The following is a 23,063-nucleotide window of genomic DNA, read 5'->3' on the forward strand; positions in this document are numbered from 1 at the left end:
GACTTAATCATTTTGAGCCGGATAGATCCTTTCACCTTCTTCAAGAAAATTTTCTAAATGATTCATTAGCCGACCCCAACTAGTTTGGGACAAAAGCTTAGTCGAGTTGACTTGAGAATAATAGATTACAAGTGAACTTCAGGGGTTTGGATTGCTCCATATAAAATGACTCATCAGAAGCTCCTGATTTAGCTTAGGCCGTGTTCGTTTTGGATTGTGAGAACCGGTTGTGATTCCAAATCTGATTATTGGACTGAATATTATACATAATTTTGAGTCTAATAATCGGATTTGATCACACAATCAGTTGTAACAATCTAAAATGAACAGGGCAAAGCGATCAGCCAAATAACAATGGATTAAAAGGCAGAAATTTATAACATATTGAGCATATTGCTTTGGGTAACAAAACTAAAATAAATTTAGTAATCTCTTGTAACTTTCAAAGATACAAATTGGTTGATGATATTCCATATATATGGAGTAAGAAGCAAAACTATAGATTCTAATAGATTCTAATACTCACACCCATGGAGGGTCGGTGACCACAACTCTATCATCATCAAACTCTGCCTCCAAACCACTCTTCGCTCAGCAAAAATAAGCTAGAATAATTAGCCCAAAATTATGCAAAATTAATTGACATGACTAAGACTCGTCTTGGATCCTATGTAACCAAGATTTCTCATATTTTTTCTCTCATCTCTAACTAGAAAGGGTAGGCAGTGGCTCACCGGACCTTACCAAGTTGTGTCTTGCACCAATCTCCACCATTCACATGTCTTCGTTGGATAAGCCAATAGGCTGTCAAGATACAAAACGAACAAGGCTTACCTCTCTCTCTCTCTCTCTCTCTCTCTCTCTCTCACACACACACACACACACACATAGAAATTATAATTCTTGCCTAATGAGGCAGCATAAGATTGTATCATTTGTTTCCCTTTCATGTCTGACCCACAAAAATGATGAAAAAAAGAGTAAATTGTTTCAGTTACTAGGAAAAATTAATGTTAGGTACTGTAAAATCTGGAAATATGTTCCACTTTACCCATTGATATGAAATGCCATTCTCAAAGCAATCACTTGCCTTTTTTTCCTTTATTTTGTAGTCAAGGAAAGATGGGGAAAAAAAAAAACAAGCAGACTAACAAATTGGATGACAGTGATCTTATTCAAACATTGATCACCGAGATTGAATAATTTCAAACATGGTTCTCATTGGAGCGACTGAGTCGATGGATTGGTGCCAAGACATAATCAATGTGTGATGGGGTCATGACCATTAGGATTCCTCATGATCAATGGTATTCTAGGACGAATAGGTAGTCTAGGACGAATACGTATTCTAGGCAGAATTTCTTCCAAAGCCATTCAGAGACGCTTCCCTTCGGAGTGATTTAATGCACTGGACCTAGTACCGGACTTAGTACTCGTAACTGAAGACGCACTTCTTTGGGATCATGAAGTAGTTGACACGAGCTTTGTCTCGGGCCATAGTTGCACTAATTTGATCTTTCTTGGTGGCATTTGGGTTATAGAAAGGAGAGAGAGTGAAATTGTGGCGGATCAAAAGTACAATGAAGCCGACGAGGGTGACGAGCAAAATGATGATTGTGGGAATGGTTACTGACATGTCTGTCAAACCTTCCTTTTCCTGATCCTCTCGGCTGGAATCTAAAATGGTTGTCTCCCTGTACTTCCTGTAGAGGAACTCTGACTATACCTTTACTGGCTCGTTACATTTACTGAACTCGCTCCTCCCTCTACCTCTACTCACCGAAACAAGTAGAGTTCACCGACTCACTATACCTTCAGCCTACCTCGCTACGTTCACTCAGGCTTATCTTGAGGAGAATCCCTTCTTTCGCTTGTTATTTATAGCCGCGCCCCCTCTGATATGGGAAGAAAATGTGAGTATAACAAGTATGAATCAGCTGTATTATAGAATGAATGAAGTAGAACATTTTGATTCTTTAGGAATAGTAGGGCGCCTATAGTAACACATAAAAAATAACTCAAATTCCTATGAATTCACTGAAATTTGAAATGAATTGGGAAAAAAGACGTAAATAACAACATTAAGAGAACTTAGATTTCGATGCATCCAACTCCTGCAATTCAACACAATTCAACACGTCGATGAAGAAGAAATAGATCAAAAAGCATATATATCTCTTTGTCAAAACAACAAAACCTAGCTTAGTGGATGGATTGTAGTATGGTGTGTCCACCTATCCACTTTACTGATGTGGGATCTTTGCTTTCACATGGAACCCCGAACAGATAGGACCATTAGGGGGCACTTTCTTCACCTGCGAAATGAAAAAAGGCACTCGGCACCTGAAAGGAACTCGGCACGGGCCATAACACTTCTCATAATTTGATCGTTCATGGTAAAAGTATCAATCAGAAACACTTTCTTTTGGAGCCATATGAAGTAGTAGACAGTTGCACTGATATAATCTTGAATAGTTGGATCATTCGTAGACCAAGATTTGACACGGCGAATAGCTTCACTAATTTCATCATTCAGAGTCCCTTTCTTTATGCGTGATTTATAAAGGCACTCGACACAGGCTTTTTCTTGAAGGAGACTTGCTCTAATTTGATCTTCCAATATAGTTGTACAAATTCCATCTCGATTAATAGGAGTGATAGGAGAAATGAGGAGGTTGAACAGCAAAATGATGATAGTTGTTAGGCCTAAAATCGGTAACAGATATGACAGTGACGTAAGAGCCGAGCTGGAGGACCCAAAAGACCGAGGTGAGGGAGCTGAGTAGCTGAGCCCGGCCGCGTTCTGCACAGAAGCAAACGAGGTCAGAATGACCAACCGGAGTGTTACTCCGGACAGGCCCTTCGACACTCAAGTCAGTATGAGCAAGAGTGCAGAGCTAGTTTGGAGTGGTGGGTGAAGAAGTTATTACCCTGTTTATGAGCTTTGGGAGCCCTTTTATGGAGGAAAAATGGGGTAGTTGGGGAGTTAATGCTCCAAGACAGGTGCCGACCAGCTAGAGGTTCAAGCTCACCTACTCTGCTATAATTATCAAACTACCCCTGCTGACGCGGGGTCTACGGCGGGCCCCCTCGAGACACGTGTCGACTGCTAATAGGTTGGTATGTGGTGTCTGTGGCGGGCCCTCCCCGGGACACGTGTCGACGGTTGATAGGCTGGTCTTTTTACACCCCATCAATAGTGGAAACGGTGACATCCATGACTGTCAAACAAAATGAAAGATATGGTCAGAAAAATGTGTGTATAACAGCTATGAATCAACTGTATTATAGAATGAATGAAGTAGAAGGTTTTGATTCTACAAGAATAATTTTAGAGAGTAACACATAAAAAAATAACTCAAATTCCTATGAATTACAATACAGGACGCACCAAAAAAGGAAATGAATTGGGAAAAAAGAAATAAGAGAACTTGGATTTTGATCCCTTCAGCTCACCTATACAAAAAAAAAACATAGATCAATAAGCATTAAAATCTCTCTAAGAAGCATAGATACCTGGACCGCCACAACTTTCTAGTTATTCGACTCCAAGAACCTCCTCAGAACATGAATTTTACAGCTTATTTAAAAGGGATTTTGATAGGGACCTTTGCAAAAGGCATTTCGCTGAACGTCTTTCTCATGAGAGCAGCCACCTCATGAATAATGACAAAATCTGTTGAAAAGTGAGCCTATGTGGCTGCTCTCTCATGCAACAGGCGTTCTGCGAAATGCCATACGCGATGGTCCCTAGCAAATCCCTAATTAAAATAGAAAGAGAGGGATATATGAAGAACAACAGGCACATACATCCCTTTCTCAAGAACACCAAAACCCAACGGTCAAAAGAGCATCCTTTATTGTTTTTGAAAAAAATCTTTAGAAACAAATTGTTATAGGGCAGTGGTAAATCCACTCCTCAAATGGATAAATCGACTCCCCATGTGTCTATCTCTCTCCTCTTTCTCTCTCTAACCTAGAGGAGAGAGAAAGACACATGGGAGTCGATTTATCACTCCCATTGTTATATTATAATAGATAGAAGCTTGGGGATGAAGAAAAAATATAATAAATCAGCTTCTCATTAATTTTGGGGACAGACTTAAACAATACCACCTAATACGAATCACACCCATCTAGTTCTACAAAGGTGTTTGCCTTGTCCTATCCATTTAATTAGGACGAATTAAATGATTGAATCATGACTGTAGGGGTAAATTAAACATGGGGAACATTAATAGCCTATAGCTATCTATTCAAGGACAAAAAACCCCCATTAAACGCATGTTTTCCAAGTTAAACATGGGGGACTGTTCAACACTGAAATCCCTATAAAATCACCATTCTAATTAATAGAATCTCGATCAAGTACTTAAGAAAGAGTTGAATGGACTCAATCCGGATTAAGGATGGCTAAAAGAGATGAACTCACTTCTTATAAAGCAGAAAAACTTGATCATGTTGTCGAATAACTCAAGCATATCATTGTATAATCAAGCTCTTTAAACTCAAGGTCAAGTTTAAGAGAATCCCACTTGGCTTCTGAATTCAATTATCAAAGCGTTCGTCTACTTTCTATTAAGAACCCAAATCGGTTCGTAACGGAATTGATCTTCTTAGAGGGAAGATCTGTTGGGAAGCAAGGCTTTCCTATTTGTGTTTGAATCAAAGATCAAAGGAACCCAACCCACAAATGATTATACGTATATGCCAAGAACATAAACCACACTTGTAAAAAAGTAATGTGAAATCGGAAAGCAAGAACAATAATAAAATGCAACTACAAGCCAACCACAACACCAGATTTATCCACTTTCCTTTTTCAGTGGGTTTCCTATTTCCTATTAGAAATAGGTTTCTAATGAGTTTTGTGTGGATGTGTGGGCCCACAACAAGATCAACCTCTTGACCCAATTCGAGGGAAAGGTCCATCCTCGTTCTTGTGCAAAAACACAATTTCTAGGATAAATTTCTTCACTCACTCGAAAAAGACTAATTGAAGATCATTTATACCAAATAGAAAATCAACTTGCAGCCACTTAACTACTTCCTCTAAAACTCCTAACAAATAGAAACACTAACCCTTGTCTCTAACAATCCTACACTTACCAAACAACTAAGAAAGCAAACTCTAAAAGGTACATAATCAAAACTAATTTATTCCACCCCCAAGCTAATCTTGGCACATAGCATTTTCATTGTGAAAGGGTAGCTTAAACAGAATATTGGCATACCTGGATCAGTACGGAGGTCACTGCTTTGAAAAAGATTGATGGGCATAAGGAGAGTTAAAGGAAAGAGAAGGGATTTGCCTTAATAAAATGGTATTAAGATGGGGATGATATGTTAAAATAGTTACTAAAATCGTGGAATAGAGATGAGAACTAGGGGTGTCAACGGATCCACTTCGGGTCGGATCCACCTATGTCACAGTCGCGATCCATTCAAATTCCTTATCGGTCAAGTTGGAGTCGGATTATTTTTCGGATCCTACTTTCCACGTCATGATCACGATCCATTTTAATTCGGATCGTCATCAGAGTGTCCTATTATGTCCCACTAAGCTAAGTAAACAATTAATTTTTTTAAGGCGAGCAATTTAACAGCTTGAAGAGATCTCAGTATAGAGGGATCGATCTCGTTGATGGCGAGCTGCAGAGGAAAGAGAAATCAGAACCCCAGATCTAAGTTTTTTATGTTAAAAAAATGAAATGGAATAAAAACCTGAAAGCTTCCTAGGGAAATGTAAGATCTACGAACAAGGGAGTCTCTCTGGATGGAGTCCTCTTGAGTTTCTTGTCTTCTTGAGAGAGATTGGGATTTGGAATTGCCGTTGTTGTTAATGACAGACGGGTAGCCAAAAGAACAAAACCCTAAAACCCCTCTCTCTTTTCCTTCTTGAAAGTATGAAATGAAACGACTGAAATGAGTGAAGTCGCATTCCCGTCAGATTCATTAAGTGATAAGAGAGGTTTTGACCAAAATACCCTTCATAGAACGGTTATCACAAACAAAATTTGGAGGGTATTTTTGCAAAACATTTCGGATCGTGACTATCCAATGGGCATCTGTGGCGTGCCCATACCCAATCCGAAATTTTTCGGATCCGAGATTTGATTATCTGAAATATGCCCATGGATCCTATTCATATGTTTAGATCCGTTCATTAAATTTCAGATTCGGACGATCCATTGGACCGTCTGGATCCATTGGCACCCCTAATAAGAACCAGAAACTAAAATTGTGGAACATTTTAAGTGTATTAAATTGAATGGGAAGGAGAGGGATTTTAGGAAATTTTCTAAAAATTAGAAAAAAAATTAATAAATAAAAAATTTCCATTGCCTATTAAATTTGTTGAAGGGGAGAGATTTTAGGAGGGATTTTAGGAAAGTTTCTAAGATTTTGGAAATAAATAGATTTAGGGAAATGTTATCAGCACTGCTCCATTTTGATGAGGGCACTCCTGATCACTTTATTAAAAGAACGGTATGGCCCGCATCATAGGATGATCTAAACTTTCCATTAGATGGGCCACAGCCTAAATAGGTTGTGCGCCAAAAATCATTTGATCCTAACCCTCCGATTTGAATGTTAGAGGGTTGACCCTAACCCCCTATAGATCATGCCTTTAAGCATTTACTTTTTCTTATCTCCACCTTCACCACAATCCATATTATCCAACACCCTTCACCCACAACATCGTATTTGAAGAGCCACTTTCCACTTCCAAGCGCCCCTCCATTTGGTTGAAGAAGATAGACAACCCCCTTGTAGAAGGCGTGGACCTCTACTTATGTGGAATCAGTGGCTCCAATTGGTCCAGCAAAAACGCCACCAATACCTCCCATGACTGTTCCCGATCCTCCAAACTACGGGTGCAACTCAAGTCAATTTTGAGAAATTGGTGTTGAGCTTTTACCTTAAAATCAGGTCGGGTTCAGGTTCGGGTTGATTTCAATTCATTTTTTAACCAAAAGCTGAACCTGACCAGACCCAAGTTGCACCCATATTCTAAACCATACACTAGAGAGATGAGCCTCTACCTTTAAAACCTATTATGACAATTGAATGTGAATCCAAAACCTATTTTTTTGGTCGTTAAGTTGGGATTGAACCTCCAACCTCTAAGTTGAAAAATAATGGGATTGAACCTCCAACCTCTAAGTTGAAAAATAAAGCGTTAACAATTGAGCTTGAGGCTCAAAACCTAATATTGGACTCAGAATTAAATGTAGTCACTAGCCATCTTCTCCTTTATTTTGCAGTCTTCTCAAGGAAAGATGAGAAAAAAAAACAAGCAGACTAACAAAATGGATAACAGTGATCTTATTCCAGCTAAATTGATCAACATTGATCACTGAGGTTGAATAATTTCAAATATGGTTCTCATTGGAGAGACTGAGTCAATGGATTGGAGTTTGGTGTGTAACTAAAATGCCATGACATAATCAATGTGTGATGGGGTCATGAACATTAGGATTTCTTATAACGAATATAGGATTTCTCATTACGAATAGGTATTCTAGGACGAACACGTATTCTAGGCCGAATTTCTTCCCAATTAAGACCTTTCAGATACGCTTTCCTTCGGAGTGATTCGAGGCACTGATCATAGTACTCGGAACGGATGCACTTCTCTGGTATCACGAAGTAGTCGTCGACACGAACTAGGTCTAGGGATATAGTTGCCCTAATTTGATCTTGCTTAGTAGCATTTGGGTTATAGAAAGGAGAGAGAGTGAAGTTGTAGTGGATCAGAAGTAGCATGACGCCGACGAGGGTGAAGAGCAAAATGATGATTGTGGGAAGGGTTACCGCCATGTCTGTCAAGTAAAATAAAAGATATGGAAAGAAAATGTGAGTATAACAACAAGTATGAATCAGCTGTATTATAGAATGAATGAAGTAGAACATTTTGATTCTTTAGGAATATTATGGCGTGTATAGTAACGCATAAAAAATAACTCAAATTCCTATGAATTCATTGAAATTTGAAATGAAATGGGAAAAATACGTAAATAACAACATTAAGAGAACTTAGATTTCGATCCATCCAACTCCTGCAATTCAACACAATTCAACGTGTAGATGAAGAAAAAATAGATCAATAAGCATTAAAATTCCTCTAAAAACATGGATAGTAATTGGAAATTTCAAGAGGACCTCTACAAATTTCTTGTTGTTTGAATCCGAGAACCGCCTCAAAACATGAATTTTACAGTTAAATTTTAAAAAAAAAGGAAAGACATATATGCAAAGACGTATATATTTCTTTCTCATAACACCAAAACCCGCCTTAGGTCAAAAGAGCCTCCTTTTAATTGTTTTTGAAAACAACCCTAGAACTTACCATAAAAATTCTTTAGAAACACCATTCAAAAAAAAAAAAAAAAAACTTTAGAAACAGATTGTTATAGGGAAATGATATCAGCACTGCCATGTTTTTATTTTTCCACTAACCTTCTTGTCTTTTATTATTTTAAAGACTGTCGAAAGGATATTTCAGTTCCCAAAAAGCTCTGAAAAGCCAATTAACAAAGAAAAGACAAGCTAGGATCGCAGAAATATCAAAACATGACAGTGCTGATATCATTTCCCTTGTTATAATATAATAGATAGAAGCTTGGGGATGAAGAAGGAATCTAATAAAACAGATTCCCATCAATTTTGGGGTGTGACTTGAATAAAAACACCTAATATGAATATGTTACGTACTCAAGATTAGCTGGAAGATCTTCTTGATTTCCTTAGTAGTAGATTTCCTTATTTCTTGCTATAGCTAGGATATTCTCCTTAATATTAGTTTCTTTTTATTATTATCTTGTTTCCTAAGCATCCTTTAGAATTTGGGAAGTTTGGATTGTTTCCTAAACAATAGAAATGCTAATTCTATAAGTACGTAATCTTAACGTATGAATGGAAAAGCAAGGACTGTTTTAGGAGATTTGGCCATCTCGAATAGGCCTACATTGTTTATTTCTCTCTTATTTTTACTTTTATCCAAGGGGTCGTATCAGAATCACACCCATCTAGTCTACAAAGGTTTTTGGCTTGTCCTATCCATTTAATTAGGACGAATTAAATTATTGAATCATGACTGTACAGGCAAATTAATCATGGGGAACATTAATAGCTTTATAGCTATGAAAAAAAAAAGAAGCTTGGGGATGGAAACTGAATATAATAAATCAGATTTCTTATAAAGAAGCAATGTCATAAATTACTTTAAATACAAAAAATAAGAAATATCTATCAAAAATTTCCAATGGAAGGAAAATCATTCAATTTCCCAAGAACTCCCCCAACTGATTCCTTTCAAAAATAGTTATAAATTAAACTATTTCCTTAAATTACTCTCACAATCTCATTCTTCTCCCAGTTGTACAATTCTAGACCCCAAAATTCAGAGAAAGGTGGGGAAAAAAAGGGAAAACATAAGAACATTCAAAACCAAAAACCAAATGATTCCTCTCCAAAAGCACAAAAACCCCCATTCTGATTAATAAGAATCTCGATCAAGTACTTAAACACTGGCTTTGAATCGACTCAATCCGGATTAAGGATGGCTAAAAGAGAGGAACCCACTTCTTATAAAGCAGAAAAAAATTTGATCATGTTGTCGAATAACTAAAGCATATAGAGATTTAATATGATGTTTGTACGTATAAACCCGTATCTTTCAAAAAGTACACTACGGCACACAACATAGGATAATCCAAACCGTCCATTTGATCCTAACCCTCAGTCCTAAAGAGTGGACTGCACAGCCTATTTACGTTGTGGCCCAACAAATGGACGGTTTGGATCATCCTATGATGTGGGTCGTACTGTACCTTTCGGAAAAGACTGGTTTACATGGCCACACATCATATAAAATCTCCATTGTAAAAGCTCTTTAAAAACTGAAGGTATTGAGAAAGGGTAGCTTAAACAAAATATTGTCATACCTGGATGAGGAGGAAGGTCACTGCTTTGAAAAGGATTAATGGGTAGAAGGAGAAGAAGTTTAAGAGATATAGAAGAGAGGAAAAAAGGGATTTGCCCTATTAAAATGGTATTGAGATAGGTTTGAATGGGAAGGAGAGGTATTTTAGGAAGGGAAATGTAATCAGCACTACTGTATTTTGATGATCACACTCCTCACTTTATTAAAAGTATAGTTTGGCCCGCAATGATCCAAACCGTCCATTAAATGAACCGCACCCTAAATAGGTTGATCCTAACCCTCTGATCTATTAGGGTTAAGATCAACCCTCTGACATTCAGATCGGAGGGTTAGGATCAACCTATGGAAATGATTTTTGGGGCACAACCTATTTACGTTGTGGCCCATCTAATGGAAGGTTTGGATCATCCTATGGTGCGGGCCATACCGTACTTTTAATAAATTGTGGAGTGCCATCATCAAAATACAGTAGTGCAAAGGAATATTTCTAAAAATTAGAAAAAATTCCAGAGAGAGAGATTTATCAGTAATGAAAATTTTTCATTGGAGAGAGATTTTAGGAGGAATTCTAAATATTTGGAAAGAAAGAGACTTAATAATAAGAAAAAATTTCCCTTAAAGATACTAGTGGAGAGAGAGAGAGAGAGTGAGAGATTTAATAGTAATAAGAGATTTATACGGATATTTTGATCTTTTTACAAGGTAATTTAGGGAGAAAGTGAGAGATTTATACGGATATTTTTATCTTTTCACAAGGTAAAAAATGTTAGAGTTATGGCTTAAGATAAAAAAAATGGGTAAATGTTAGGGTTAGTCTAATACTTATGAAGTAATTTCGAGATCTACAGTTTAATGATATTCAAACTTTAAGATGACCCAGAAGGTTGGATGGATCATCCGAATCCAAACTTAAACAGGACCTAGAGACATTACCATGATCCATGGACACATTTCGGGACCCTCTCATAAGATCCAAAATTATTACAGATCGGATCAAGACGACCATCTAATACCCTCAAATTTTTATTAGTTTAAACATTATTTTAGGGGTATTTTAGTATTTTTTTTCATTCATCTCAAGTCTCAAGCCACCCTCTTCTCTCCTTCTCTAACTATTGAACCCAAGTCCATAGCCCATTGTGTGGCCGCCATTGCGGCTAACAGCAGCAGCTATTGCCCACAGTTGCATTCGCCCTCTTTTGAGAATTTTAATGTGTAAAATGTAAGTACGACCCACTAGGAGAACTCTATTGTTAGAGAATATCTTAGGTTGTGTTGGCAGATTTCGTTGTAAGTATAGATAAATCTCTTGATCTTATCTATACTAACTACGCAATCGGCCAACACAACCTAAGTGCTCTAAGATTTCTATTAAGCTTGGATGGATTTCATTAACACTATCATGTGCTTAAATAATGATAAGGATAAGATCAAGCGAATCCTTTTCTAAACAACTTGTCTTATACTAACTACCCAACCTACCAACACAACCTAATGGTAGATATTCTCTAATACCTATGGATGGTCCGATTTGAAATGGATTGTGACTAAGAAATGAGAAGTAGGACCAAATTTTATCCAACAGATAAGAGATTGAATGGATCGTGACTAAGACATAGATGGGTCCGATCCAAAGTGGAACCATGGACACTCCTAGAGGCATGGTTTTAAATTTCGGGCAAGACCGAAACTGAAACGTTCTGAAATCGAAATTGGCGAAACGTACAAAATTTATGCCTAAATTTCGGAAATTTTGTCAATTTATGTAAAATTTGTAAAAAATGTTAATTTTTTATTCCTTGGCCAAATTTCAGCCTAAATTACCGAATTTCGGCTGAAATTTCGGTTTCGTCAGGGTCCGAAATTTATGCCGAAACCGAAATTTCAAACCATGTTTAGAGGTAATTGGGAAAGAGAACAAACCATAGATTATATTTCTACCACACTATTGTTTCTAAGAACACCCCCTCTCATTCGTCCTTACCTCCAAAACTCAGTCGCTATTACTTATGACTTTATGCTGTTCTAAGTTCTAACCTCTGCAGCATCACGTGCTCCTCGTTGCCACCAATTTGATGAGCTGTCATCCGAACCTCAGCCTCCGCCCTCCACCTAGGCTTGGTTAAACGTTAACTTTTCCCGAACCTAATCCCCAGAAATACAAATAAAATAATAAGATAAAACAATTAAGAAAACGGAAATGATATCAGCACAACCATGTTTCAAGAGTTGCACTAAACCATCTTGTCTTTTATTATACTGCCTAAGGCCTAATAGACCTGCATTTTTTTAACAAGTACTGTACGGACCACTATATGATGATCCAAACCGTCCATGTGATGGGCCATAACGCAAATAGGTTGTGCCCAAGCAAAACATTTCTATAGAATGATCCCAACCCTCCGATCCATAGAGGAACTCTATATTACTGAAACCTCTATAGATCAGAGGCTAGTATCATCCTATGGAATTGATTTTTGAGGCATAACCTATTTACATTGTGTTCCATCACATGGACGGTTTGGATCATCCTGTAGTGTGGTCCCTACAGTACAGACAAGCTGAGTTCGTGCAATTATTAAAACATGGTTGTGTTAATATCACTTCCCTAGAGAGAATAAAAAATAGAAGAAAAATAAAACCCAGGTTAGTAGTCGTTACAGCTCTCTTCCAAAACCCAAAATAATGCAAACAGAGACCATCAAACAAAAAGAAAACTCTCTCACCTTCAAGCTTTCAATTCCTCTTCTCTTCTTCTCCTTCATCTCTGTTCACCTGTTTTCTCCATTAAATCCCTCACGGATTTCTCACAAAAAACTGACATTTCACCTTTCCCTACACTACCCATTAAAAACCCATCTCCTCTCCCACCAAAAAAAAAAAAAAAAACCAGACCTTCTCTCACCAAAAAAAATGGAGCTCCACAAACCCAGTGGCGGAATCGTAATTCTCTTCTTCTTCTTCTACGGGCAAATAATAGCATTTGCTCAACTAAACCCTCTCGATTTCCTTTCCCTACAAACTATCCGTAATTCCCTTTCCGACCTACCAGGTTCAAATTTTTTCTCCTCTTGGGATTTTACTTCCGACCCTTGTAATTTCCCCGGTGTTTTTTGCTCCTCCAACAAAATTTTCGCCCTAAATCTCGGTGACCCAAAAGCCGGTTCACCCGGTTTAACCGGCCGGCTCGACCCGGCTTTTGGAAACCTCTCTTCTCTAACTGAACTCTCAATCGTTCCTGGTCGAATTACCGGTTCTCTACCTCAAACCCTTTCCCAATGTAAAAACCTCCGGTTCATCGCCATCAGTAAAAATTTTCTCTCCGGTTCGATCCCAACCGGATTTTTTTCAAACCTCCAAACCCTCCAAACCCTAGATCTAAGTTTCAATTTATTAACCGGTTTTATTGAACCGGACTTAGCCGGTATCCCGTCCTTAACAAATCTAATCCTTAGCCATAACCGGTTCTCCGGTTCAATCCCACCTTTTATCTCCCAAACCCTAACCCGGTTCGATTTAAAAAACAATAATTTTTCCGGTTCTCTTCCCCTTTTTTTTTCTCCTTCTCTTAAATACCTTTCTCTTTCTCAGAACCGGTTAACCGGACCTGTAGACCGGGTTCTTAACCGGCTCAACCGGTTAAATTACTTAGACTTGAGTAATAACCGGTTCACGGGTAGGATCCCGGGCAGTCTCTTTTCTTTCCCAATATCTATGCTTCAACTGCAGAGAAATCTTTTTACCGGGCAGATCCAACCGTTGGATCGAGTTACGATCTCGACCGTTGATTTAAGCTACAATGGGTTATTGGGTGAGATCTCGCCGTTGTTTTCTTCTGTGGAGAATTTGTATTTGAATAATAATAAGTTTTCCGGGCAGGTCCCGGGCAGCTTTGTGGAGAGGTTATTGGAGGCGGGTATTCAGGTATTGTATCTTCAGCATAATTATTTGACTGGGATTGAGATTAATCCGACGGCTGAGATTCCTTTGAGTAGTTCTCTTTGTTTGATGTATAATTGTATGGTCCCACCACTTGAGACTCCTTGCCCACTCAATGCTGGGAGTCAGAAGAGTAGGCCCACGGCGCAATGTAGTGAGTGGAGGGGTTAGAGATAGGGGGGGTAGAGAAGGGAAATGGTTAGAAGTAGAAGGGTAAAGTTGGAAGAGAAAAAAATATTTTTAGTTGTTATTTTTATTTTATTTTTATTCTTTTATTTATTTTTTTGTCATATGAATTCGTATGATTTTATCATAATAAAAGAGAAAATTCTTGGGGGAATGATATATTCGCCCCTTTTTCTTACTTGGGACACCATCCTCTAGTAAAAGAGTACTAGAGGGGGCTGTCCCAAGTAAGGAAATGGGGCGAATATATCACTTCCCAAATCCTGTGCAATTTTTGGTCATGTCATGTGAAGATGTATGTATAGTTGATGTGTAGTAGCTAATGTGTGCTATTGAGGGCATCAGATACACCTACTACCCCCATTTGGAATGTGTTGCTTGTAACTTTATGAATGGAATCATAGATACAAAAAATAGTAAAGTTTTTGTATCTATGATACTTTTTGCAATTTTTGGTCATGTCATGTGAAGATGTATGTATAGTTGATGTGTACTAGCCAATGTATGATGTGTAGTAGTAGCCAATGGATGTGTTACGTGCCTAATAATTGACAGTAACCATGGTTTTAAATTTCGACCGAAATCCGAGATTTCAGACCGAAATTTCTGATTTTGGTGGAGACCGACACCGAAATCACCCAAAACCGAAACGGTCATTTATTTCGGTTTTTCCGAAATTTGACCCCAAAAATCTGTTTTTTTTTTTAATATTAATTTAATATTTCACCGAAATTTTGACCGAAATTACCGAAATTTAATATTGAATAAAATATTGGTTTTGGGTTTTGTACCAGATTTCGACCGAAATTTTGAAATTTCAGGGTCCGAAACCAAATTTCAAACCTTGGCAGTAACACAAATGAACAAAGGAAAAGAGAGGGGAGGGATTGATTCGAGGCCACCAGACATGATAAAGAGGAACCATACTCCTAAGAAAAGTTATTTGTTGATACTAAATTCATCCCCCCTTACATCCGTTTACAGTACATATTTAAACAACAAACGCCACCTTTAACTACTAAAGATGCTTGAACCAATGATAACCCTGCGACACATCTACATAACTACACCATTACGACATGTCAATATAACAAACTGCCAAAAGGAGATCATTACTCTACAGGCCGTTTGGATAATCGGATTTTAGAATCTTAGATTTCCTCCAAATCGTAGTTGGGAGACGAGAGAAGAAGGAGACCAGCCATTGTTTTCTGTTTCATCACCCTTCTTTTTGTAAGCAAAGAGAGCAGGAGATCATCCCATCTTCCCTAGTTTTAGAAATCTCAGGTTGTGGGAGAGATTTCTTACTTAAAATCCAAGAACCTAAAGAAAGTGAAGCAGTAGGTCTCTCCTTCCTCTCCCATCGTCTCCCAACTACAATTTTGAGGAAATCTAAGATTCTATGATCCGCGTTCACAATCACTACTCACTACATCCCTCTATTTCAAACTAATTGGAATCCCCACAGAAACTGGGACTATGCCCATATCAATATGCGAATGAGGGCACCAGATACCACACCTACCCCCATTTGGAATGTGCTGCTTGTAACTTTATGAATGGAATCACAGACACAAAAAATAGTTTGGCTTCATAGCTAGTGGAGTAACTTATTAATCTGAGAATGATGGTGGGTTGGTTTTGTTGCAACCCACTTCTCCTTACCTGGCCTTTGGGGTGATTGCAGAGTTTCAATGGATCTTTCGTTAGTAACCATTCAAAAAAGTAAAAAAAAAAAAGGATCTTTTCTTGGTATCAGACTTCGAGTACTTTTGTCTTGTCTTGATTTAAGGAAAGCAGATCCTCTCATTAGCCTTTTAATCCTTTGTTTGCTTTCTTGTTTGGCTTCTATTCATTCAATTATTCTTTTGTAAACAAATAGTTAACAAATCATAAGCCATGTGATTAAGGTACGAGGTTATTTGTTTGACAAGACTGTCTACATTCACGGGCGAGCAACAAGCACAAGTCACGGTATGCTCCCTGTTGACGAGTGTTCGAATCCCACCTCCGACTTACCTGATACACATGGTGTGTGTCGTTGCGTGTATCTGTAGGGACTAGTCCTACTCCCGAAGGGGGTGGGGACATCCTACGTCATTAAAAAAAAAAAAAAAAAAAACAAGCACAAGATATGAAACAAATAAATTTTTTTTTTTTTTGTTTTGAAAGTGTATACACGGGGTATACAAATGGTAGGGACAAGGGGTATACAAATGGTAGACAATCCTTAGAAGTGTATACACGAGAAAAGAGAGGTACTCTTAGCCCGTATGGTAGGGCCCACATTATAGGATGATCCAAACCGGTCATTTGCTGGGCCACAACATAAATAGGAAGTACACCATAGATCATCTAAAAGGATGATCCTAACCCTCCGATCTATAGAGCTTTCTATAATGTGCAGACCCTTTATAGATCGGAGAGTTAGGATCATCTTATTGAAATGATTCATGGGGTACAGCTTATTTACGTTGTGACCCAACAAATAAATGGCATGGATCATCCTATAAAGTGGGCCCCACCATATTTTCAAATCGGAGGGTTTGGATCATCCCATGGAGATGATTTATGGGATACGGCCTGTTTACGTTGTGGCCCACCAAATGAATGGTTTGGATGATCTTAAGAAGTGGCCCCACTGTACTTTCTGTAAAATACTGTTCACAGATACTTATCATGTAGAATCTCCGAAGAACTATACTTCAAATGACGCCTTCCTTGCCTTGGGTTGCCAAACTACAAAGCATCTTGTCTAATGAGGCCCAAAACATTGACTTCTCCAGCTTACTGTTGGGGGTGGAAGTTGGAAATGGCACCCATAAATTTTAGCCCATATAAAACAAACCCATATATGGTGCCTAAAATTTATGGGTGCCATTACCAGCAGCCACCCCAAATACTGAAAGCTGTAGAAGTCAATGTTCTGGACCTCATTTTAAATAGGGCTGTAATAAATTCACCCTCTTCTATGATGAATTCACCCCCTCTTTTTCAAAATGGATGGTACAACCCACACCATAGGATGATCCAAACTGTCCATTTAATGGGCCACAATGTCAATATGTTGTGCCCCAAAAATCATTTCCATAGAATGATCCTAAACCTCCGATCTAAAGAGGTTTAGAATCATCCTATGGTAATGATTTTTGGGGCACAACCTATGTGTTGTGGCCCATTAAATGGACGGTTTGGATTATCCTATGGTGTGGGCTGTACTGTCCGTTTTGAAACATTGGGGTGAATTCATCATAGAATGGGGTGAATTTATCACGGCCCTTTAAATATTTTATTTGGGATACTTACATTGGCACTTTCATGTTTTGATAATAACACTAACTGACCTTGTCCTTTCTTCTTTAATTGGCTGCTGAAAACTTTTTGAGAATCATATTAGCCTTCGATAGCTTGTTAAAATATAAAAGACAAGGTGATTTCATCTTATTATCAAAACATGGTAGTGCGAATATCATTAGCCTTTATTTATTGTAGTGTGCTATAAAATCCCAACCAAAAGAATTTGTATCCGATGTTTCAATAATTGCACAAACTAAGCTTGTCTTTTCTTTTTAATTGGCCTATCAGAGCTTTTTGGGAACCATAATAATAACTTTCGACAGCTGTTTAAGTAATAAAAGACAATATGAGTTAGTGTAATTATCAAAACCTGGTAGTGCCAATATTAGTAGCTTAGAAAAAATGAACCCAAATGTTATTATGGAGGTGAGTCTAGTTTTCTTTTGGTGCCAAGATAGTTGAATATTTGTTTGCCAAACACAATTTTTTTCGTGGTTGGTTATCTCACCGTCCATGATGATCCACAAAATCAATGGTTTCGATTACAAACACGTCCAATGTGGGGCCCAATTTTGATCCTTAAGAGGAATAATTTAGGGAAATGTTATTTTGATGAGGGCACTCCTCACTTTATTCAAAGTAAGGTATGGCCCACACCATAGGATGATCCAAACTGTCCATTAGATGGGCCATAGCCTAAATAGGTTGTGCCCCAAAAATCATTTCCGTAGGTTGATCCTAACCCTCTGATCCCAATGTTAGAGGGTTGATCCTAACCCTCTATAGAAATAATTTTGTGGGCACAACCTATTTAGGCTGTGGCTCATCTAATGGACGGTTTGGATCATCTTATGGTGCGTGTCGTACCTTACTTTGAATAAAGTGAGAGTGCCCTCATAAAAATACAGTAGTGCTGATAACATTTCCCATAATTTATTTTCTCGAATTCATGTCCATAACCTTTGATATTCCCACGGAAAACCTTTTCCCATTCCAAAAAAAACCCTCTGAAATTCCTTCCCACAAGATAAATGCGAACCTTCTAAAATAAACTATATCCAATTAAAAAACTTCCACGTCGATATGACCGTTATCCGACCGTTCAGTTTCGTGGACTTTTAAAACTCCAACGTTCCGATCTTCGTGCCACAAATTCAAATTCCGCAAGTACTCTCTCTCTCTCTCTCTCCACATTTAAACCCTAAAACACAAGACCCTAAAACGCAAAACCCTAGATTTTCAAGTCCTCTCATATCCTATCCCCATTTCATCCCTACTTTCTTCCGTTCTACAAAACCCTAAAAAAACCCCTACATTTTCAAGTCCTCTCATATCCTATCCCCATTCCTTCTCTCTTTTGGTCCGCTTTACAGAACCCTAAAAAAACACATCATTTTCAAATCATCCTCTCATTTCTCTCTGCTTTGTTCTTCTCTACAAAACCCCAAAACCCCAAAACCCATCACTATCATTCATACCCTCACCCTAAAACCCAGTCCATAGAGAGAGATATGGCCAAGAACAAAGTAGCCAAAGTAGCCTCAACTAATCAAGAAAAAGCCCAAAAAACCACAACCCAAGAAGATCAGTTAGTAAACCTCAAAACCCTCAACAATCTCCTCATCAAAGAGACAGTCGAGAAAAGAGAACAGGTCGACTCGCTTATTCGCTCTAAAGAGATGATCGAGATGGAGTTCGCCCGTTCTTTCGCCGAGAATCAAAGGCTGAAAGATGAGAATTCACTCTACAAAGATCAAATTTTAACGGCTGAGATCGAACGCAGTATAGGCGTAACTCTAGTGTCTTCCCAAATGGCAGAGGCCTTGGCCATGGGAGAAGCAGAGGCCAAATTGGCACTGGCCCAGAAATTGAAAATGGCGGAGGCCATGGGGGATTTGTTGAAGAGAGACAATGAAGAAGTGAAAAGGCAAGTTTTGGTTTTCGAAACCGCGATGAAAGAGAATATTAGAGAGAAGGAAGAGATGGAAAGGGACAGAGGTGAGAAAAAGATTCAGATAAGGGTTTTTCGGGAAGAGAGGGATCGAGTTCTTCGCGAGATGGATGGGGTTCTAAAGGAGGCTGATGGGTTGAGATTGAGAGTTTTGGAGCTGGAGAAAATCAATGTAGGGATTCAAGAGGAGAAAAAACTGTTGGCAATGGAGAAGGATGGACTAGTGGAAGAAAAAGGTGAGATGGAGAGAAGTTTCAATTTGTTGATGGATGAGAAATCTTTGTTACATACAAATTTGGAAGAGTCCTTGCATCAGTTTGAGGTTCTGAAGAGGGAGATGGAGGTTACTGTTAGGGAAAAGAATGAGATCGAGCAAACGAGGATTGAACAAGATTTTGTGATAACTGAGTTGAGGAAAGAGGTGGGGCTGCTTAGGTCTGAAATTAGTCATGATAAAGATGCTTTTGATTGTGTACTTCGCGAGAGGGATGCGGTTCAAAAGGATCTTGATGTCCAGAAAGAGGAGACAGAGGAACTAAAATTGGAAGTTTTTGAGTTGGAGAAGAGTAATGCCTTGATTAAGGAGGAGGTTCAGAGGCTAGAAATGGAGCGTGATCGACTAGTCGTAGTAACGAAGGAGAGGGAGAGAAACATGGAATCATTGATGGCAGAGAAAATTTCAATCCAGAGAAATGTGGTGGAGTTGTCTCATTTAATTGAGGGTCTGAAGATCAAGATAAATGAAACTGTTGGAGATGCTGAAAAGATCGAGCAGGCGAGGGCTGCTCAAGAGCTTAAGATAAACGAGTTGAATGTGGTTCTTAGTCATCATAAAGATTCACTTGATCGTGCTCTTTGCGAGAGGGATGCGGCTGAAGCGAATATCAATCTGCTGAAGGAGGAGAAAGAAGGTTTGCAATCAAAAGTTTTTGAGCTGGAAAAGAGTAACGATGAGGTTCAAGTTGAACTCAGTCGGATACTAATGGAGTTCAATGGAGTAGTGGAAGAGAAAAAGGAGAAGGAAAGAAACTTGGAAACATTGGTGGAGGAGAAGATTATAATGCAGAAAAGTTTGGTGGAGTCCTCGGAGCGATTCAAAGATTTGATGAGAAAAATGGATGAAATTATCAGGGAGAAGGACGGGATTGAGCAAGTGAGAATTAAGGAGAAGTCCCAAATCTCTGAATTGCAAACAGAGGTGAGTCAGCTCAACACCACCATATCTGTACTACATGACTCATGTAGAAACCATAAAGAAGCAAATGATCTACTGAAAGCTGATATTCGTCGTCACAAAGATGCCTTTGATATGCTTATGGAGGAGAAAACTTTGATACAAAGAAACTTGGGAGAGACTCAAAAAAGTTTTGTTGATCTACAAATGAAGTTGAAGGGTGCTGAAAATTGTTCTGAAAGAGCCATATCTATGTTGAAGAACACTGTGAAAAGGATGAATGAGTCGGAAGATGAAGAAAAGGATGGGAAAGGAGTTGGAATCGAGGGAGGGGAGATGGAAGAGGAGATTATGATTCAACCATTTGTGGCAGAGTTGGAAGGTATCAAGAGGGCTTTCAAAAGCAGAGTCCTCAAGGTGCAAGAAGTGAGCCAAAAGCTCGAGATTTTGCAAACATCGGCTGCGGAGGCACAGAAGAAGAGGAATTGGTGGGCATTGCTGTCTTCTGCTACAACTGTTTTGGCTGCTGCTTCAGTTGCATATGTCGCTCGAGGCCGCTGATGATTTGTTTCCCTTTTGCAGTTTCAATAAATTTTGTAGCAGGTTGTAGGGTTTTGAAACTTTCTTTTCATCAATTTTGTTGTTATCCTTTTAAAGTTTCTCAACACCTGTAGCAGGTTGTAGTTTTGTTTGTAGCTGAAATTATCATTTCAGACTTTTGCTATTTGAAATGTCTATGCTATTTGGTTTCTTTTTGGTGGGACTCTAAAAACAAAGAACGGAGTCCTTCCCTTAGGTTTTAGGAAACCTAGTTACATAGGACACGAGTGGCAGAAAACAAGAGACGGCTTTCTCTTGGTGCGCGCGCGCGAGTGAGAGAGAGAGTCTCCTCTTGGGTCTTCTCGAGTTACTCGTGTATGGTCTTGGTTGAGAGGACAAGGGAAGGGTTGCGGTTTGCGAGTCAGCAAGTTAATCTTGTTGTAATCCTTGCATTTTGTTCCCATAGAGGAAGATCGTGTTCTTGCCTGTGGACGGAGGCATCTTGGCCAAATCACTTAAGAACTTGGTGCGCGCGCGTGTGTGTGAGAGAGAGAGAGTCTCCTCTTGGGTCTCCTCGAGTTACTCGTGTATGGTCTTGGTTGAGAGGACAAGGGAAGGGTTGCGGTTTGTGAGACAGCAAGTTAATCTTGTTGTAATCCTTGCATTTTGTTCGCATAGAGTCTTGGCCAAATCACTTAAGAACTTGGTGTGCATTTTGTGGCTTGTTTATTTTTTACTATTCTTTTTATTTGTCCACGATCAAATCGGATTTTGCCCAGGCGGTTTTCTCTACAGTCTACATTGTCATTTATGCCTACATGGTTCTCATATGTATCTTCTGTTCTTGTCTGACCTTAGTACTCTTGCCAAATATCTTAAAACAAAATCAGTAAGAATATCACAGAATTTGTATATTAGGAAAAGGATTCAAGTGGAAAGGAAGCTTTCAGCTTGTATCTTCCAAGCTGAAATAAAGCCTACCTTGATGGGTTCAAGTTGCAGTACCATTCATCTGCCTGCCTCTGACCAAGCTCCAAACAAGAAACAAATGGGGAAAAAAAAAAGTTGGGCCTATTTAAAGTTAGGATTCCTAATTACAGTGTTTGGGATTCTTCTATTTGGGTGAAACTGAAACAAGATTGGCTTCGATTGAGTCATGGGTGAAGTGCTAGTAGATGGGCAACTCGGGAGTTTGGGTATGAATATCACAGATTTAGAAACTTCAGATTATATTTAAGTTGTGTTTGCAAAGATGTGTACGAAAGCAAAAATGCAAAAGAGGAGATAGAAGAGGTAAAAGAACTTGTATCCAGCAACCTTTGCCTGATGAACTTACCACAAAATTGAATCCTCATGAACAAACCTCCCTGATGGAACTTGACACCATTTGCAATGTTTCCAAAGCCTACCCCAAAATTCAAATCAAGCACGATTTCTTTACCCCGTTCTTTAGATAGTGCAGGGCAATTTTATCCTTTCAATTGGAAAGCCCACTAATCAATTAATCAAGACAATATTTTCAATTTGTCTTCTTCTCAACATTTTCTGGTTTTAAAGGGGATGTTGAGAATTTTCAGCTCTGCCTTGAGGTTTCAATATACTCTATTCCTCTTTAGAGCTTGGATTTCAGTATCCTCTCCGCCCTCCTTGTGTGACTCATAAACAGGCAGAGACCATTTTTTTTTTAACGGAAGTTGTCAATGATATGCCCAAAATACACGAGGGTTTGGCACAAATAACACCATTTCATTTATCTATCCTCGTACTAAACAGCCCCGTTAGAAACATCCCTGAGAAAGGAAAGTAAAATGTATCATTTCCTCTTTCCCAAGGACGAGTGTGGGTTGTTGCTACCAAGGTTTTAAATTTCGATTTCGGCAATAATTTCGGTCTTTACCGAAACCGAAATTTCGGTCGAAATTCGGTAGAAGCTAATGAAATGTCGGATTTTTCTCCTGAAATTTCGAAATTTCGGTAATTTCAGCTGAAATTATGTAAGGGCCCGTTTGGGTACCTTATGCATTTGT

General features: G+C 38.6%; 2 protein-coding genes and 1 long non-coding RNA gene across 3 annotated transcripts; 2 read left to right on the plus strand and 1 right to left on the minus strand.

Moving 5' to 3' along the window:
• Positions 1-1,131: 1,131 nt before the first annotated feature.
• On the minus strand, positions 1,132-4,734 carry LOC143884099 (uncharacterized). Its single transcript, XR_013252738.1, has 3 exons — positions 4,433-4,734; positions 3,392-3,456; positions 1,132-3,221 (listed from the first exon to the last, which is right to left on the minus strand). It is a non-coding gene; the product is annotated as an uncharacterized LOC143884099 (long non-coding RNA).
• Positions 4,735-12,625: 7,891 nt separating this feature from the next.
• LOC143884104 (uncharacterized) lies at positions 12,626-14,345 on the plus strand. The gene has a single exon (XM_077387500.1). The coding sequence runs from the start codon at positions 12,635-12,637 to the stop codon at positions 14,057-14,059; it is 1,425 nt and encodes a 474-aa protein (XP_077243615.1). The 5' UTR covers positions 12,626-12,634; the 3' UTR covers positions 14,060-14,345.
• Positions 14,346-18,562: 4,217 nt separating this feature from the next.
• On the plus strand, positions 18,563-21,246 carry LOC143869730 (uncharacterized). Its single transcript, XM_077376294.1, has one exon. The coding sequence runs from the start codon at positions 18,883-18,885 to the stop codon at positions 21,055-21,057; it is 2,175 nt and encodes a 724-aa protein (XP_077232409.1). The 5' UTR covers positions 18,563-18,882; the 3' UTR covers positions 21,058-21,246.
• The last annotated feature ends 1,817 nt before the right edge of the window (positions 21,247-23,063 follow it).

The sequence above is a fragment of the Tasmannia lanceolata genome, unplaced genomic scaffold, assembly GCF_043159265.1.
Source record: "Tasmannia lanceolata isolate RefF3 unplaced genomic scaffold, GAP_Taslan_0.1 ptg000002l, whole genome shotgun sequence".
NCBI lineage: Eukaryota > Viridiplantae > Streptophyta > Magnoliopsida > Canellales > Winteraceae > Tasmannia > Tasmannia lanceolata.